The sequence below is a fragment of the Nipponia nippon genome, unplaced genomic scaffold (assembly GCF_047370975.1).
Source record: "Nipponia nippon isolate SJK-2023a ecotype South Korea unplaced genomic scaffold, ASM4737097v1 scaffold_4, whole genome shotgun sequence".
Classification (NCBI taxonomy): Eukaryota; Metazoa; Chordata; class Aves; order Pelecaniformes; family Threskiornithidae; genus Nipponia; species Nipponia nippon.
In genome coordinates this window covers 120,292,086-120,311,183 of record NW_028262358.1, presented here as the reverse complement: position 1 = coordinate 120,311,183, position 19,098 = coordinate 120,292,086, and the positions used below count along the sequence as shown (strand labels likewise).

At 39.3% G+C, this 19,098-nt stretch overlaps 1 protein-coding gene across 2 annotated transcripts in view; it reads right to left on the bottom strand.

Annotated features, from left to right (window-relative positions):
* RCAN2 (regulator of calcineurin 2) overlaps positions 1-19,098 on the bottom strand; it is a 92,213-nt gene that overhangs the window by 72,531 nt on the left and 584 nt on the right. Inside the window, exon 2 of one of the 2 annotated variants that reach the window (XM_087773444.1) lies at positions 10,262-10,488. In XM_087773444.1, coding sequence (XP_087629570.1) covers positions 10,262-10,486 — 225 coding nt within the window. In that variant the 5' untranslated portion in view covers positions 10,487-10,488. Of the gene's footprint in view, positions 1-10,261; positions 10,499-19,098 lie in introns of those variants that run through there. The other variant, XM_009467333.2, reaches the window with a different exon arrangement.

Sequence of the window (19,098 nt, the reverse complement as noted above, 5' to 3'; positions counted from 1 at the left end):
CAGTGTAATAGATCCTTCATTACTCTCTTGCCAGGAATACCGTAATTTCTTTTTCTCATTCTACTGTCATCGTAACTTCCAGCTCATTAGTCTCTATTGCATGGAAAAGGTTTCTCTTATCCCTCTGAGACATACACATTACATCTACCATATCTCCAATGCCTCTGCTTCTGTATTAAGTTTCAAAGCCCCATACAGAAGTCATGTAATCTAAGCAGGGTAAAGTGTCCATAAAATGCAATCAAATTAGAGCAAAAGAACCTACATTTAAAAGTAATCACATTAGAGCAAGGCAATAAAATAGTACAAGATACATTATTTTTTTAAACCATTCACGCAGTCGTGCTACACAGGAAACTAAGAATTTGAACAAATTCCTCAGCTGACAGAATGGTATAGTTTATCAGCAGATCTGTTGCCTGAGGATTGGATCTGAGAACACAGCCATAGAGAGATCCTTGCAGTGTTGCAGCAAATGTTAAAGCTTCCATCAACCACAAAAAGAACCATGAATTTATCTGGCACAGAAGAAAACATGTTTTCAAATGCATAAAAGTAATTGATAATTCATTTCACCTTGATTCTCTCACCTTTGTGCTCAAATCTATTGCAGAATTTGTCTTAACCAATGCCACAGTCTTAAAGCTGCTGCCTCTTTCTTCTCTACTCTGTTACCTCAAATCACCTTCCAGTATCCCTCATTTTCTGAGACTACATTCCTTTTCAAGTGTTACTTTTTTCCTACCTGTATTCAGCATTGTTTGATTTATTAATTACATTAAACTCTGGTGCAGTGTTTTTAACATGTTTTGTATGAAACATTTGAGAAATTCCCTTAAATAACTGGTAGAGTCATAAATTTACTTTTTTTAATGGGATTAAGCCAAAATGTAGCTTCTGAAAATGCAATGTCTTTATACATTGGTAATGAAGGGTGAGCTTCATTTAGAAGCCTTTTCCTTGGGCCAGAAAACTGATATCAGAACTTGTGGATGGATTAGGACCTCTGATGGTATTAAAATAAGGAACAGCTGCTGCCCTAACCACATTAGAATGGCTTTACTGCACTTTTTGATCACTATCAGCTAGAAAAACACTATTTTTGTTGACTTCAGAATGACAGCCTGCTGGAGGCAGAAGGGCAAAACTGTGTTTGATTATTAGCAGATAAGAACTACTTAGTGGAACAAACACCAAAGACTTTTCTATAGACTACATAAAGGCAGCTTTTTCCTTTGAAAGATGTAGCTCTTGCTTATGTCGGCAAATACCAGAAGGGTTGACTTCTTGCTTTAACACACACTGTGCCAGCATAAAAGTTTCAATTAGATGCAAGGAAGTTGCTGTAGAAATCATTGCTGTGGTTTATTCCAAATGTGACCTGGTGTCTGTCGTCTTGGCTTTATATTGCTTTACAAAAACATGCTACACCTTAGATGGCCAGACAAGAAAAAAAAGAAAAAAAAAAAACAACAAAAAACCCAGGAGTAACACTGGTCAAGAATAGCAAGTATCACCAGTTACAATAAATCAAACCCTCTCTAACTTGGTAAATAGGAAATGTCATAAAATTGCATGGAGAGATTGCTGCTAGGTTCTCTTGTTTATCATCCCAGAAAGCAACATATCCTGTGATCATCCTGGGAAAAAAGGCTCAGTATTCCATGTACACACAGTCAAACTCTCAAATATTTTCAAGCAGGATAATCAGAAGGAAAAAAACACCACCACCAAAACTTCTCTGTCAGCAGAAGTCCTTGGTTGAACTCCGTGTTCCAGCTAACACTGGCAGCGAGTTGAGAGGAAAGGCATACTAGCCTCAATGTTCCAGGCCAGATCTCGACTTCCTCAAAGATCAAAAGGCATTTGAGTCCAGGAATTTAGTTCAACCTATTACAGGAGACAGACAACTGCAAAGTGGAATCTTAATCTAAATTTGTACAGTGTTTAGGGATATCTAAATCAGACTTACCCATAGTTTATCCTACAATGTCCATTGTGCTCGAGAAGAGAGTAATTAACAAACGATTCTTTACTGACTTGCAGGTAAGACCTTGCAATTCCCTCTGCTCCCGAAGCCTGTTTTCTCATGCCACAACAGAAGGTCCTCGTAAACCTTGGCATGGATTTACCAACACCTCTGTTCAAATGTCTCATTATTCAAAACTCTGCATATCTTGGCAAAACTGACAAGAAAATTACATTCCTGTACAAAAAAATTGAAATACTTACGCTGAATGGTCCTTTCCCAGGAGAGATTTCACACCCATCCTGGTTTCTCGAGATAACGCATTCCCCCTAGACTGCAGAGTAGAGCATGACCACAGAAAGCCAACACTAGAAGAATTTTTCCATAGTTGCTCTTAAGCAGAAAAGTACATTTCCAAATTTAAAAAGCAATCAGTAACTGCTGTCTTGTGTGTTCTGGAAAGAATATTAATCAGTTTATTTTTGTAATTTAAAGCAACTAGTATAGTTAGATGCTTTGAAGCACTACTCCAAATTTCAGCTGCAACGAATACAGGCCTACCTTTAACCCAGTTGGTCTTTTGCCAGGCACGTTCTCCCATCGAAACAAGGGTATTTGTACTACCAAGAGCCCCATGCGTGGATGGGAAAATAAGCCCAAGTACTGTATAAATTATTAGACTGCATCCACATTACAGACAGTGGCGTTTCAGGCCCAGAAATACTTGTTACTTTTTTTGGTTGGTTGAGTTTTTTTGTTGTTTAAAAAAAAAAAAAAACCACCACATCTTCAGAGCAGGAACTGAGCATTGACTGAATTGAGGAATATTTGGAGCTTGGCAATTCCTGGATGCCAACAGGATAATCGTGGCTAAGTATACCTTCTGCTTGCATGGGATGAAGTGGGCATACGCACAGATTCAACTTGACCATACTGTTACAACTGCACAATCTCAGCACGCCCTATGTGTTTCTTCGAAGGCTATCAAATCATAAAGCTTATGCATTTTTCCAGAAAGACAGTAGAAATGCTGAAGCCTTTCAGTAACAGCCAGAACCACCTAAGAGGGAAGACAGAAGGAATGCCTGAACCAGACTAGACTAACGACTCCTTACAGTTCCATTAGAAATTCTGCAGATCACCTCGGACAAAATTAGTGTCAGATCCTATATACATACCTAAATACATGAGCTGCCTTTAGTACACTCAGTAAGTTGTCTTGTTAACAGCAGCAAGAGCAACCTTAAATAATCTCCTTACATATATGTATTCAAAATTCTGAATATGCAAACCACACCAATCAAAACTAATTCATTTTCTTCCCTCTAACCAGAATGAACACTCAATAGATCCCAAATGTCAGTGAAGATTAACTTTACTACTGCCCTTTCTCCAGTAAAACCTCAGCACCTTACTGTTACTGTGGTTCTACAATCCTAGGGAGTTCCAGACACTGATACACTCCGTGCATCTTAGTGCCAGTCATGTTTAGAGAGTTCATATGATACAGTATGCCCAACTTCATGAAGTGACTGCTCTTGTTATCTGAGCTCCTCAACATAACTCACAACTGACCTGCGAGTAAAGCACAGAAACAACAGCTCTACAGAGGAGCTGTTACACCAGCATCCCGTCCCGCGTGTCAATACATAGTTGACTAACAAGGTCCAGCAGCTATACCACAGAAAGTTAACTAAGGCAGGTTTATGAATGACAAATATCAACAGCTCTTTCTGGTTGTAGAGAGGACTTACATAACAGGGCTGAAGAAGTTGGGATTATCATTCCAGCAGTCAGATAGGATCTCAGATGCAGAGCATGAAAGTTCATAGGTGTTTTCAGCTGAGATACTGTATTGCACTGATACGGTTCACACAGAAAGTATTTGAATTGAGTTACTGAATAAATGCCACGGAAAATTAATTTTTTTAGACTGCATACTCCTCAGAGCAAGAACAGCTTCCTATAGTTACATTTTAGTACCTCCACGATCATACAGAAAAGTAGTTCTTAGATGTCTGTAAACCACCACCCAGGGAAGAGTGCAAGACAGGATTCCCAGAGGGCAGCTCTGATTCACGAAGTGCTGAAGGACACTGCTCCTGCAGCCTTTCTTTGCAAGCTCTCTGCATCTAATGAAATAAAAATACATATACAGTGTATAGTAAAAAAAACACTTCAATTTTTACAGAATGACAGGGAGTAACATTCATCCAATTTATAAAGCAGAACAAAACAAAGTAGGTAGAGATTCCACAGCACAAGGCAGAGTCTGCTTCAAGTGGCAGTTTCTGATAATGTTATCATATCAACGGACGACAACCTTAAAAGGTAGAAAAACTGAAAGTAAAACAAAGCAACAGCAAGTGTACCAGGAAGGCAGAATGAAGCCTGCATTCCTTTCCAGCCTTGGAGCGGTGACTTCATCTTTGCTAGGGTGACCTTCCACTGAGTCCAGGCTTGAATACTAATATTAGCCTAAAAAGAAGTGTGCCACCCTCTAAATATAATGATGACTCAACACCTAGAGGCTTCAGTGATGTAATATGACCAAAGAGGTTCTGACTTCACAATCCAGATTTTTAAAAATGAAGTCAAAAGGAACAGATCTTCCTCTGCAGAAACAAAGCCTGCCTTCTAGAGCATCTTCTTGAATTAGCCTGTAGGAAAAGGGAACCAAAGAAACATTTCACGCATGGCAGCAGACACACCGGCTCCACTTTGTTTAAAAGGAGCACTGAACAGACACATTTCAATTATATGCTTCAAAGTCAAAGCATCAGTAGAAAGTTTCAGTTCCAGAATTAACATATAAAAGTTAAAGACAACACAGCAAACCACTGAACAGTCCGGTGTCTTTTACTGCACCTTAAAAATAAAAATAGCAGCATGAAGATGTGCTTTGTTGAGAAAGCTGAATACAAGCACGAAGGTAAAAAAGCCTTTCCAAGTAAGACTACAGAGTTTTCTTAAAGCATCATTCTTGGACAAATATTCCAACACTCATTTGAGGTAGCCTTAAATCTTTTTCAAGGCCCAAGCTCAACAATACATCTTAAAAAAAAAAAAGGTCAAAGGAAGTCTAATATAAGCTTCTGTAGTAAAAGCAAGTAGTCATCCAATATATGTAAATAAAGTGGTAACGTGAAAGAATCCCTCATGAAAATAGTAACTGTTTTCATAATAAAGTCCTTCCATTAAACTAGATTATCTTGTCCATTGACTTGTTACTTCAACTTCTTTTCTCCTCCCTTCCCCACCCCGCTTACATTAAGCTCACTGTTCAGGAAATGCATTTTTAATCACCTTCATTCCCCAGCCTTGCATTCACACACTGACCCTCCTCATCAGAAGAATTAGGATACACTTCACCCTATGTTCACAGAATGACAGCCTGGTGGAGGTTGGAAGGGACCTCTGGAGGTCATCTTGTCCAACCCCCAACCCCTGCTCAAGCAGGGCCACCTAGAGCCAGCTGCCCAGGCAGCCTGGGCAAGCTGTGCCAGTGCTCAGTCACTCCCACAGTACAAAAAAAAAAAAAAGAAAAAGTGTTTCCTGATGTTCAGAGGGAACCTCCTGTGTTTCAGTTTGTGCTCATTGCCTCTGGTCCTGCCACTGGGCACCACTGAGAAGAGCCTGGCCCTGTCTTCTTTGCACCCTCCCTTCAGGTGTTAATACACACTGGTAAGATCCCCCTGAGCCTTCTCTTCTCCAGGCTGAACAGTCCCAGCTCTCTCAGCCTTTCTTCATAGGAGAGATGCTCCAGTCCCTTCATCATCTTAGTGGCCCTTTGCTGGACTTTCTCCAGTATGTCCATGTCTTCCTTGTAATGGAAAGTCCAGAACTGGATACATGTTTGCTCACTATTTTCTCATGCAGAAATAATAATAATATTCCCTACTGGTTTGAACTACGTTGGCAAGAAAAGCACTTAATGGACTTTGGCTATCATGTCCCAGGCAGCTCCACCATAACTAAAATGCTCAGAAACTGATTGATCAATCATTCTTTATCCCAAATATAACTATCAAGTTTAATAGGTGCTCCTTCCAATTTGAGCCAAAAGAGTAGGAAAAAAGAGCAGGAAAAAAGAGCATACAGCCTCTAAACAGCATGAAGAAACACATCCTTCCCTCATGTAAGCGTATTCTAATAGTGACAGTTTTGTGTAAGCATCTCCTGAAGCGTTACAGCATCTGAAGAAACCATCTTAAGAGACAAAGATACTTCACTTTGACAGTGTGCTTACCAGTTTCAGCCTGAAGGAAATTACTCTGTCACGTTACAGAAAGGATGGTTTTACAAAACAGTGATATATGCCTAACAAAAGTACAACAAAAGGGTTACCAGCCGGAAACCCTGAGGGCTACGTGTAGCAATTAACTGTTAAAACGCACACATATCCACCCTTGGGAGTAATCAGAGTCATGCCCTTTGGCTCAACACCACAATTGCTTTATCAGGAAAGATAAAAGCAGCGGCACCTCCCATTCAGTCACACTATCAGCCAAAAATAACAGTCTCAATTTGCCCTATCTTGCTCACATAAGTAGTCCCATCAGTTTTTCCAAGAGACATGTGGCAAATCCCAGGGTTTAGGAGTAATTTTATTTTTAGCTTCTTTACAATACGACTTCCAGGACCCAACCAAGTCAGTGCCATACACTCCAAAACACAAAAACGTCTGCCCCTACCATTAACGGGTTATATGCCAAAACAAATGATCAGAACACAGGACAGTGATGGGGGAACACAGCTGAATGTGACCCCAGCTTCGCAACAGGCCTGCTGGATAATCTACTTCTCCGCACCTTTGTTCTTCCTTAAAAACTAAAAGGTTCAGTATTTTCTAGTCACATTGTAGAGAAGGTACAATTTCGTTTTCTGTACAAAGGAGCAGGCTGTCCACGATGGGAGTGGAGATAAGCAAAACCATCTCCCTTTGGTTGTAGCAAGCTGTTAGTGCACTGATGCTGCTAAGCCATCCTGTGCAAACCCAGCTATCCAGGGCATTCTCCTGACTTAAATATTAAGATTTCTTTCCAAGAACACAGGTCTGAAAGGTAGGGATAGATTTTTTGACCCGATGCTCTGTTACTGTAGCAAAATCAGACATGTGTAGTAGTACTAGTCTATATTGCCCTTTTCTTCTACCAGTGTTTAAGATCAGGCAGTCACTCCGGAGCAGCTTCCTTTAAGCCAGATGGCAACACTCATCTTCAGATCCCAGGGCCCGCAACTCTTCAGACTCACTCTATATTGAGACCTTCGGGTGCCAGCCAGGAGAAAACTCAAGCCTGGCCTGACACAGTCTCGTCATCTGTAAAGGGCATGGCCTTCAGCTGCAAGAATTCCTCACCTTCAGAAAATGAAGGTCCAAACTTGGGCTCCCTACAGATGCCATCATCGCTTTTGGCAGGCAACACAGAATCCTTACTAAGTGCTGTATAGCCACATGAGATTGGTGAAAGGGTACATCCGATACAGGACGCAGTAAGAACAAAGTAAATTGGCTGATCCACAGTGCAGGTGTATGTGCAGCGAAGTGTTCCCTCCGGGCTGCTGCAAGCCTGTACTCAAGCACAAACTTACCCTCTCTCTGATACTAAGTAGTTAAATGCATTCAAATTAAAACAAAAATATTTAAGGCATTTGCTTTTAAAACCTATCTTTAGTGAGTATATTGCTTAGATATGTGTTAAAAGTTTGAACTTGACAGTTCAGGCTCTTAGACACTTCAGGTAATGTAACTTTAAAGTTGTCAACATGAATTCTTTACATTAATACTGAGTGGCTATGGTATGCAACAGAAGTTTATATATTTGAACATTATTTATGCAGCAAGTTCACATGCCAAATCAAAACAATCATTTACAATGACAGGTTTCTCTGGCTTTCTTTACTAGCTAACTTGTAACTTCCAAACCAATCATACTTGCATTTTCCTCCTAAAAGCGTAGGTCAGGAGTAAAAGTCAAAGATACATTGCAAAAACTTTACTTTCTGTAGAACGGATAACACCATGAAACTACTGTAGATATAACCATTACTGTAGTATGTTCTTTAAAAAGTTTAGTGTACCACTACATATACATTGGATCAATATACAATTGAAGACATGATCTTCGCAGCATTTATTAATTGCGATTGCGTAAGATTGTAAACTTTAGTTTAGTAGCTTGACAATATTCTATATTGAATTTATGTGTGCCCTTATCCTGCAGCAACAGTTAATAACAAAGGATTACGGGTATTAATCAACTGGGAACACAAGTACATGTTCTACAGGAATAATAAAAATCATAATCAGCTCCCCAGGTCCTTGGATTTAATGAGAAATCTGAAGGTAATCCCATCTAGTTAAATATAGACTTACAGGAGTAACTACTTACCTGCAAACAGAGCTGTTCAATCCATGCCATTGACAGATAGTTTACAGACATGCACACGGAACAGAATATCCACCTCCACAACCCAGCTGCTATTCCTAAGACACATCCCTAAGCCCTGCAAGTCTTTGGGGATTGCTATCCCACATACTTACATAATCACCCTTTCCATTTTCTAACTAAGCCATCAGCTCAATACAAGAACACAGCTCTCAAAAGGCAAAGCTCAGGAGCAAGTGGGGATAGAATCTCTGCAGGATAAAGACAGATTCTCTAGTTCTAGGCAGGCTTCTGTTCTCTTCCTTTAAAACGAGACTTTCAGACCCCTTCAACCTTAGTGAAGTTCATTACCAAAGGGTTATAAAATTCCACAAAGCAGCACAACATAGATGCAAGATGCTTATTAACAAAAGGACTTAAACGGAATAAAGTGGTGCATTGTTTTCCAAGATTGCAATTTAGAGTGTGGAATTTTTTATTTATATATAATATGATCATTTTGTCTAGTGCTGTGATATGAACTTTTTTCTTCTTTTAATCTGTATTACTCAAACATACACAAGACACCATTACAGAAGACCAAGATGTCTAAAAAATTAAAATCCAAACAATTCCATTTGTGCAGCCTCAGATACCACTTTCACTACCTTTAACAGGTACCTTTAACAGGAAGCCCGTATCCTTAGAAATCTTGCTTTATTTCCCTTTCATCTGGTAATTTCCCCACTAAATACCCTTTGTCCATCCTGGCCAGCTTTGGTCCCAGTGAATATGTTCTGTAGTTTTATCTGGATACCTCATCAGCCAAAACCCACTTTACCACTGCCACCTTGTTTCCGAATTGAAAATTCTGGACAAGACACTCAAGCAGCCTCAGATGTGCCTATAACAATTAGCCTAGACTAATTTCATCAGACAATAAAGCCCCAAGCTATCCGTTTTGTATTCCTGACATCTCCATCAGGAAGAATACTAGGCTAAGAAACAGGGACTGAATACTTCCTGCAAAAGCGGAATTTTTTTTTTTTTTCCCCAAAATTTTAAGAGGATATTGTTTTCAATATTCTGTTTTAGGCTAATTGCAGAGTTAAAAATATTCTCACACAGTTCCTCTTGTCTTTGTTCTCACTATCATTCTAGATTTTCCAGATAAAATAGTATTTTAGATAACTTAAAACATTTGAGGCCTTATCACTCTCTACAACTACCTGAAAGGAGGTTGTAGTGAGGTGGGGGTCAGTCTCTTTTCCCAAGTAACAAGCGATAGGATGAGAGGAAACGGCCTCAAGTGGCACCAGGAGAGGTTTAGGTTCAATGTTAGGAAAAAATTCTTCACCGAAAGGGTAGTCAGGCACTGGCACAGGCTGCCCAGGGAAGTGGTTGAGTCTCCATCCCTGAAGGTATTTAAAAGACAGGGAGATGTGGTGCTCGAGGACATAGTTTAGTGGTGGGCTTGGCAGTGTCACATTAACAGTTGGACTCTATGATCTTAAAGGTCTTTTCCAACCTAAACGGTTCTATGATTCTATAAGAAAACAGAAGAAAGGCAGCCTCCCATCACAGTGGTATATGATCAGCAAGTGGGAGGAACCTTCACATGTTTAACTTTGCAACCTCCATCATTACTGCAACTATGGTTGCTATGAAGACATGTACCCACATTTCAGTATTCTGCAGATCTGAACAAAAGAAAAACATTTTTGTTCATTGTTGTTGACAAAAAGGCTTTCAAGCTCTTGAAATAAACATCATGGCAGAGCAGTGTTGTCACCTTAGAAAACTCATATTTGTGATCCAGTTTCTTTGTACAAGACAGATTAAACTGTTTCATTGCAACTGCAATAAACACAAACATAAGGCATATGTTTCTCTTACATTGAAAACATGGAAACTGACACTGTACCTTACTGTCCTCATCTTCAAACACAGACTGGTGAACATTACAAGCAAAGAGAGAATTCGGGAGATCGTTGAAGTCAATTATTTCATGAAAATCTTCCTCTGCAAAACATCTCTTTAAATCGTTGTCTCCATTTATAGAGTAGAGTAAGAACTGTCCTCCATCCTCCGGGATGCAGCCATAGTGACCGAGGCCTCGCATTCCAAAGAAGTATGAGTCTCCCCTCATCCCTGGCAGCATGGAGAAGAGAGACACAGTTACACTACACTTTTAAAAATATCACATACACAAGTTAATCCAGAAATTCTTAGTTTGGGGGCTTGGCTTGTAGAAAGTATATTTCATGCTATTTTAAGGCAACAATTGACCTATGAAACAGGGCACTAAGACTAGTTTCACCAAGGCTCAAATAGGGACTTTGCTTAAGTTTCATTTATTAGCACAGAAAAGACCTAACCATGTCAGCACAAGCTGCTGAACACAACCAGAAGCAAGGCATTACTTAAGTGCCCCTTGCCCTAAAAGAAAATACTATGTTGTATTTGGGTTTAAGAGAGTCATGTTTGTTACTGGGAAAGCAGGCTGGTGTTTCTGAGCGTGCAGTCAGATAAAGTGTAATGCACTGGATAAGAAGAAAATGAAAATGACTTCAAAAGTTACACCAGGCATCGATGCGAAGAAAAAAAAAAAAAAAGAAAAAAGACCCTGTTGGAAAGTAACATGAACACAGAATATCGAAAAACAGTACAACAAAGATGCATCACTATTACAAAGAATAAAGCCAATATTTTCTAGTTTAAGGACAGAACGTACCCTGTTTTTCCATGCCTATTAGCAATCTCTTTGTTTGCATCTTAATCACATTAGGAAGTAAATAAAAAAGCGAAGGGAAGAGTAGACTCAAGAGATGATTCTCACCACCTTTTAGGAACATCCTGCTGACTTTAGAGCCTTTACCCCAAATCCAGAGTAGAAAGACAATTTTAAGACATGCTGAAGGACACAGAAGTAACAAGCCCGTACATCAAACAGTATCCCTACTGTTGATACAAGAGTAAACTTCATACCAGCCAAGCAGAGTAAGTAAAGGTCCAATTAATTATCAGTGTGTTCACTAGTATAAATTCAGGTATTTGTCCTTAGTACAGGTGTATTAAGCATCAACCTATAACCTCTACAGAGCTCCAGTAAGCTAACTAGAAGCTATGCAGAGAAGTAATTAATTCTCTTATAGTTTTGTTTCTTTGAGTAAGAACATACAATCATTGGCTGCTTTTTCTCCTCATAACATAAGGAGTTAGAGAGTTACATAAACACAGTGTGCTCATCTGTTTCAGATTTGCCCTTGCTCTGTTGCGTACTTGCTATTCTCTATAAATAGTTGTAAATATTAGTTCAACTACACTATTTAGGACTAGTGTCCAAAATTAAACCCCATAGGCTTATTTAGACTTAATCTCAGTAAAGCAAAGCTAAATTGTGGAGCTAATTTGCCATGCTTGTGCCTTTCATTTCTGCTGCAGCTCCGAAATGACATTTGACCAATGACAGAGCACATCATTCCATAACCTTACATTACAGAAACGTCAGTAACTGTTATTGCTGAAGTCTCAGGGCTAACGACAGAAGTCCTCAAGAAAACAACTAAAGTCATGCTCAAAAGTATCAGTTTGGAGCACTGAATCCATGCTTACCACACTCTCAGATCACATGAGAGACAGATTTATTAGCCAATATTAGTCAGAATGACTAAGGTTGGAAGGGGCCCACAAAGGTCATCTAGTCTGAACCACAATTCAGGATCTTGTCCAGAGGTAAATGTACAGCAATACTATTCAGTGCATATAATGATCTGCAGAGAGCTGGTAGGTCACAGGATCTTAGCTGTCCTCCTTTTCCAAGTACTAAAATACGTTACACAGCTAAAAACAGAATAGTTTCCTAGTCCTGTATTCTATGCATGGAATTTATGAGGGAGGGTTTTAAAACAAACAAGGATGCAGTGTTGTAAGGAAGCAGGTGTAATGTGAAAGCCTCAGGCCAATTACCTCTTTTTTACTGTGTCAACCTGAGAACAGGCTTTTAGACCAATCAAATACACACTAGTATTTTCACCAACTCAGACTGACATTAGCACAACTATCTCCAACTAATTTCAGATTAGGAATTTAATTCTAACTGTGGAAAAAAAGCCTGAATAAATGATGGAGGAGGTGGCTAGAACTTCAACAGTATACATTAGTGTATAGGAACTCAGTATCACAGCAGTATTGCCGCTGGTATTTGAACCAACTCACTTAAGCCTACATTACCATACATTCCAGTGTAATCACACCCAGATAAGTACTATAAAGAAAGACTCACAGCAGCCACTACTGGGGAAGAAACTTAAATTCAGAATGTAGCAGAAAATATTAATAGATCATCTACTCCAAATGCAACCATCTCTAAATGTGTTTGCCATCATGTCTAGCCTATATCAAGATTAGACTCATTGCTTTCAGATTTATTAAAATAAACCTCAAGCCTCGTATGTTACAAAATATAACTTACATGGCAGAGCAGACTTTTGCCAGGGAGTATGAAGTATTTCCTTCACAACAGTCAAATTACTTGCAGTCAGTGAAGATACTGAGTGTTTTATAGTCACACTGGGTAAACCCCTTCTGCCCCCAGAAGTATTAAGCTGAAAGAGCCCACTCGGCACAGAGGGATGTTTTGAAGCCAACTTTACACAACAGACTCAAGAGGATAAAGATGACACAAGCTGATACTCAAAAGTTGTAGGAAATTGGATTATGAATTAACATTCAATAAGCATTATAGTGAGAAGAAGGGAGATTAGACAGAACTGGGAGTAGCGAAGTTTAAGATCTACAAGAATGTCCTTGGATATAACAAAACAGGAATCTGCTGGCTGAATGGAACTTCAAACCAAAGTAGAATAAGAGAGGCAACATGGTACATTGATCTGTTTTCCATACACATCTCTAGTTGTAACAGCTGATTTCTTAAGCTGTACTTTTGAGTCTACTAAATAAGCTTCACTTTCACTATAAGGTACGATAGCAATGTTAAAGATAACTTCATGGTAGCTAACAAGTTTCATACATCCTGTTCCTCAATGCATAACAAAGCTATTAGGGTCTGCAGTGAAGTAAAGAATCTCAATGTTATTGACAGAAGTCAGAAAAGTCTACAGGTTTCTTCACTAAACTTGTTTATTTTTTTTCTCCTGGGAGAGCCATATCATAAGGTACTAGATGGGAAAGGAAGCTTTTAAGTTAAGAATTAACCAAAACCACTATGACAAGCAACAAAACAGAACAGGATTTTAAGTTACAACCATGAAGTTCAGTTTTTTAACCATTTTAGTTGGTAATAAGGAAATGAGCATACACTATAGCAGGCAATTCTACAATATATAGCCTTCAAAGTTCCATCTGAGATTAGAAATTAATAAATACTCTTACAGTATGTGGCAGTAGTTTTGCTCTGCTAGAGCTCTTTAACAGCAAAGCTTGCTCCTTTTTCCCCAGTCAATTCTTGAGACAGATTTGCTCAGTGGGACTTGGGTATTGTCCATGTCTTCTTAAGAGAGTCACTGTCTTGCATGCCTTTTGACCATCTCTTTTCCAAGACTTGTAGGTGTAGGTGGGTGTGGATATACGCACATGCCTCTTTTACACTTAAGATATACCCAGAATTCTGATCAGTCTTCCCTCCACTAGCCAGTCAATTTACAATACCCTGACTATTAAATCCTCTGCCCAATTTAAGATGGGACCTGCACAGTTAAGAACATCTGTATGGGAACACTATTGTATAGCAAAGTATAATTTGTGAAACAAGGGCCATGTACTGCACAATACTAAGCACAGCACCACAACTAAAACAGAAATCTCACTAATAAAACATATATGCTCCCAAAGAAAAATGAACTGCCTTTGAGCCCAAGCTCAATGATCATCAGAGGGGACAAACATACTTGAATCAACAACACTTATTAGCACAGTTCAAGCCCTTGGGCTCTAAGTTCAGGCTCTGACTAGACAAACCAGCACTTCTGCCAAAAGATGCAACATAATCTGTCACGCACCCCAGGCTTTTCACTTCCAACACCAGTCACTTCCTACACAGAGACAGTGCCCCACGCTACCTTTTGTAGTGGAGAAAGCGTCTCCTGCTCCAATTCATGGCACAACCACACAAACCGATTCAGTTAAAGGAAAAGACCAGGCCTAAAGAAAAAAGTTTGGGTTTAACTCTATTAGGTAGATAACTGACCCAATTCATTTCGTGGCTGCATAAGCATTTGTAGCAACCAGAAAAAAAGTGGGCAAAGCTTTTTGGGAGCAGACAGGCAACAGTAAAGCTTAGGATTGTACTTTTCAGCAACTAATCTACTTAAAGCATCCATGAAATTACAGTCTGTGTTTTCACAGCTCTGCATGAACTTCATAATAAGTCACTATATCAGACATTATTCAGCTAGTCACGAGCTAGAACTCTTACTTTTTCCTGCGTTATTTATAGTGTTAGACACATGTAAAACAAATCATAACTACATATCCTTTATTATGTCCATCAAATACCTTAAGGCTCAGGTGCGGTGATGGTGTTTTGTGGCTTCTTTGAATTTACTTAGCCACTTCGGGCAGTGCTCTGTCAAAAAAATGTTCTCTTTCCAATTCTTCTACTAATTTAGAACAGAAGAATTTACATTTCAAATCTCTTAAAACAATTAATTCTAAATCACGTGTAATCCATGAACTGGATTGCCATATAAAATAAACACAATTAAAAGTCATCTTTTATGTAACTATACTACTGGATCACATTCCTTTCTACAGCTTCTGACAAAATAAGTTAAATTCCCCCCTCTTATGGTCCCTTTTATATTATCAAAAAAACACAGAAAGACATCCACATAAGGGTAAACCATACTCATCTTTTAAATGGTAGAGAGTTCAAATTGAGTTGTGCCTTTGCTCCTCCCTCCCCAAATCAGGAAGTTTTTCAAATACTTAAGATACCAGAAGTTGTCATACAGAATTTCAACAGAAGTGGCAATGCCATAAAAATAATACAGTAACGCTAAGGCATCATCCAGCACCAATACTGGTGCTAAATTCATTCACCAAGATCTTAACTGGGACCACATTAGTAAACTCCGTAGCAGGATTGTTCCCTTCAGAAGACTGAGATACTGAGACAAACAAACCTGAGCCCAAGTTCATTTAACCTCCAGCTAATGCTGATTCCTTGCCACATTCATTTATCCCCTTTAAATAAAGTTCACCCATATGCAACCTGTGTTCCTATGTTATTTCTTAATTTAGTGTAGCATTTTGACCCTAAACTTTCAAGTCTGAAAATACATTACACAGAATAGAGCACCCGAAGGGTGCAGTACTATTAACCCTTGGAAAACCACGACCCTTCCAGACCCTGGTGGAATCTCCTTGTCAAATCTTTCGTGCAATTCATATACACAATTTGCATCACTTTACATTGATGTAAGTTATTTCAAATTCCTCCTCCTGCAGTCAAGGGGTGCAAGAGCTTGTGATTTGTGGTAGTTCAAAACATGAAACAAACACCCTTCCCACTGGAACAGATTAGGTCATGTCAGCGTTCAACACTGTAGATACTGTAACCAAAAGCTCTGTAGAGATTCCAGGTGAGAGCCAAGTATTCATTCTGTTACCTCGCTAGTTTTAGACATGGTACACCTCTAATTAAAATTAACAGAGACCAGCAGAAAATTATAATCATTGGCAAACAGCACTAGCTTACTGAAGTTTCTATTTGACAAATTGTTATCAAAAAGTATTGCTTTTCTAGTGTAAAACTGAAAGGGCAAATATGTACAGCTTGTTATGATGTTAGACCCCTACAGCGCAAAGAACTTCAGCTGAAATTTTCCTGAATGAAGACAACTGGAGCACATGGAGTGTTTGAATGGACTAATGCCTTATATAATCACCAAGCACGTATAGATTTATCCACTGTTTTTTATGGAAACTAATAAGGCATTTCCCTGGTGACCATTTTCCTGTCTTAAGAGTTTTTAAAAAGAGTCCCTGAGGGACATCAAGAAACAGGAACATATCTCTTGAAATTGCTAGGAAACTTTACTCTTTTTTTTTTTTATTAAACACTGCTTGCCATGACAAACAACATGACTGAAAATAGAATAAAGCAAACAAAATGTTACAAATAGAAGCTTTAAATACTATCACCATAAACTAAAGTATTATTGAGTCCTGAGTGCAAACCTGGAAACTGTAGTCTACAGGAATTAAGAAAAGCAAGAAAAGTTGCAGGTTTTTTTTTTCTAGAAGGATCCAGAAAAAGTGTAAGGATTCCATCTCTGCTCCTACTAAAAAAAACCCAAACCAGCAAGTTTTACCATAATTCAAATCCGCTGGGTAAGATTTTACTGAAACAATCAGGTTTTACTTAAAATAGTCACTGATTTAGTGAAAGCAGAGTCACCAATTTCTGTAGTGTTAGCCTGAGGATACAACTCCTGCTGAAGCCAACTGGACCCACACTGAAGACTTTGGCAGAAGGCACCAGTAGAACAGGGAAGTTCAGATAGCGGTAACCTACTGAAATTTCACTCCATTCTGCAAAATGAACACTGGAGATTAGCATTATTTTTATATAGTGCTAATTCTTCACTATGGAAAGCTTCCATGGACTTAAATGTGGACATGTTACTTAATTAGAAAGAGCAGAATGGGACCTCACATGACAGGATTGATGAACTGTTGCAGTCACAAAAGCAATATGGACTACAGTCACCCCTTCCCTTAACCTTCACCCCTGCATCCCCCACCTAGGCAATGACTATTCACTTTACAGTAATAAAAATTACTAGTACAGCAAAGTCCACTCACCTTTTAACTCCAATTTGGTTACCACCACACAAAAATAGCAGTCTCCACTATTTCCTCTTACAGGAGTGGCAGATATGAGGAAGAGGATTTTATTTTTTTTTTTTAAATGCTAACTGGTGCAAATCCCAAACGTTCTAATCCTTTCCATTGACATTCTAGCCGTATTAAATTTAGCCGAGACTTTGTAACTATTTTTGGAAGCTTTTAACATCCAAAGGCACTATTCAGTTTTATTCATCTAAAGCAGGGCTGGCCAGTGCAAGCTGTTCAAGACCTGCGTATTGCTCAGAAGGCTCAACTGTGCCCCCCGTGCCAGGGATGCATCCTACGACCAGTGAAGGAGCTCAGTTGACATTGGCTTGCTAAGCAATCTGTGTCTCCAGCCCTGCAGAAAACAAGCCAGCAGACACTGGTATTCAACCCTACTAAGCCAAAACTCCAGCCCCATTCCACAACAGGAAGACGATACTTTGAGCAACCAATGCCAGGCATGAAGATTTTATGCGCTATTCTTAAGGTCAAGAAGCTGGGCTATGATAAATCAACCACTAAAGTTACCATGGTAACATTAAGGTATTCAGAGAACAAAAAACCCTTCCCAAACCCAAAGAAACCAGAACAAGCTTTCCAATTACCTTCGCTTGGCCTCTATGCTACTCTATTTAAAGCAAGCCAGTTTTATAAGGGGCACACAATATTACAACGTCACTGGCCTTCAGCCAGATCTGTCACCTCACACAGGGGTCAGTGGAACACTCCTTTAAAGAACAGCCCTCTAGCTTGTAACATAAAATTCATAACTATACCCCAATTCTTACCAAGACCTGCTTTCCCTTTCCCTGTTGGGAGGAAAAAAAGGAAGAAACCCTGTGTGTCAGAACTACGTTCAGTAGGAGCTGTTCACAGTGTTTAACTCCTACAAGATACCCAAGACACCATGATGACTTGGAATACAATTTCAAAATTTCCTTGAAAACGATTTTCTGCTAGTACACACAAGTAATTTATAACTTAAAAAACATTAGGACACCAATGCAATGGCAAACATGTTCAATATAAACAATGACAAACCAAGCCACTGAATCTGAATACACACTACAATATTTGGAAGAGGACAGACAAACTAGATCACAGAACTGACAGCTCCTTGTCAGAAGTTTAAGGAGAATGGGACAGTTCCTGCTGTTACAGAAGAAAGGTATCAGTTACTAGTTAACAAAGTTGATAATGTACATAAAAATCTTCTTCTGTCCTTGTTTACTGTGATGCGTTTGTAGTTTTTCTGACTGTTTTATATTCTCACAGTATTCAGACTTTCATCTGTTCAGGAATGATGTGTAACCATATAATTTAGTTTTACTGCAAGAATAAATGCAGCAGAGTTTCTTTGCAGAAATTATCTATTTTCATAGAAAATGAGTTTTCCTTTTCTACAGAACAACCATTCTAACTATGTAAACAACACAAAGAGCAAACCAGTTTGTAAGGGCAGAACTTGAAAGCCTGACACAGAAGCTCATGTAAGGCATAACCCCGGATTAAACTACGATTCTCATCTGTATGATTTCTTTCAGCTGTATAAACCTATCATACCTTTTCCTTTTAGGAAACTAGATTAAACTCCGCACTCAAGCAGTAAAGGGACCAAAATATTTTAAAGACATGGGGGGGAAAAAAAAAAGAAAACCAAGCAACAGCTTTGGAGAGCTACCTGCTATATAAGCACCGAATAACACCGGTGTGGGCTGCAGGTAACTTTAAAGCAGCCCAAGAAGAGTCTCCCTCGGGGATACGGGCTTCCCTGCGTTCTCCAACCCTAAGTCGCAGGAGTAGCTGGGAGAGGTCTGCACCACGGCAAACGTCCACCTGCTTCGAGCCGACACGCAGCGCTACCCGCAGGGCTGCAAGCCCCCTTCCCACCTCCTCCTGCCC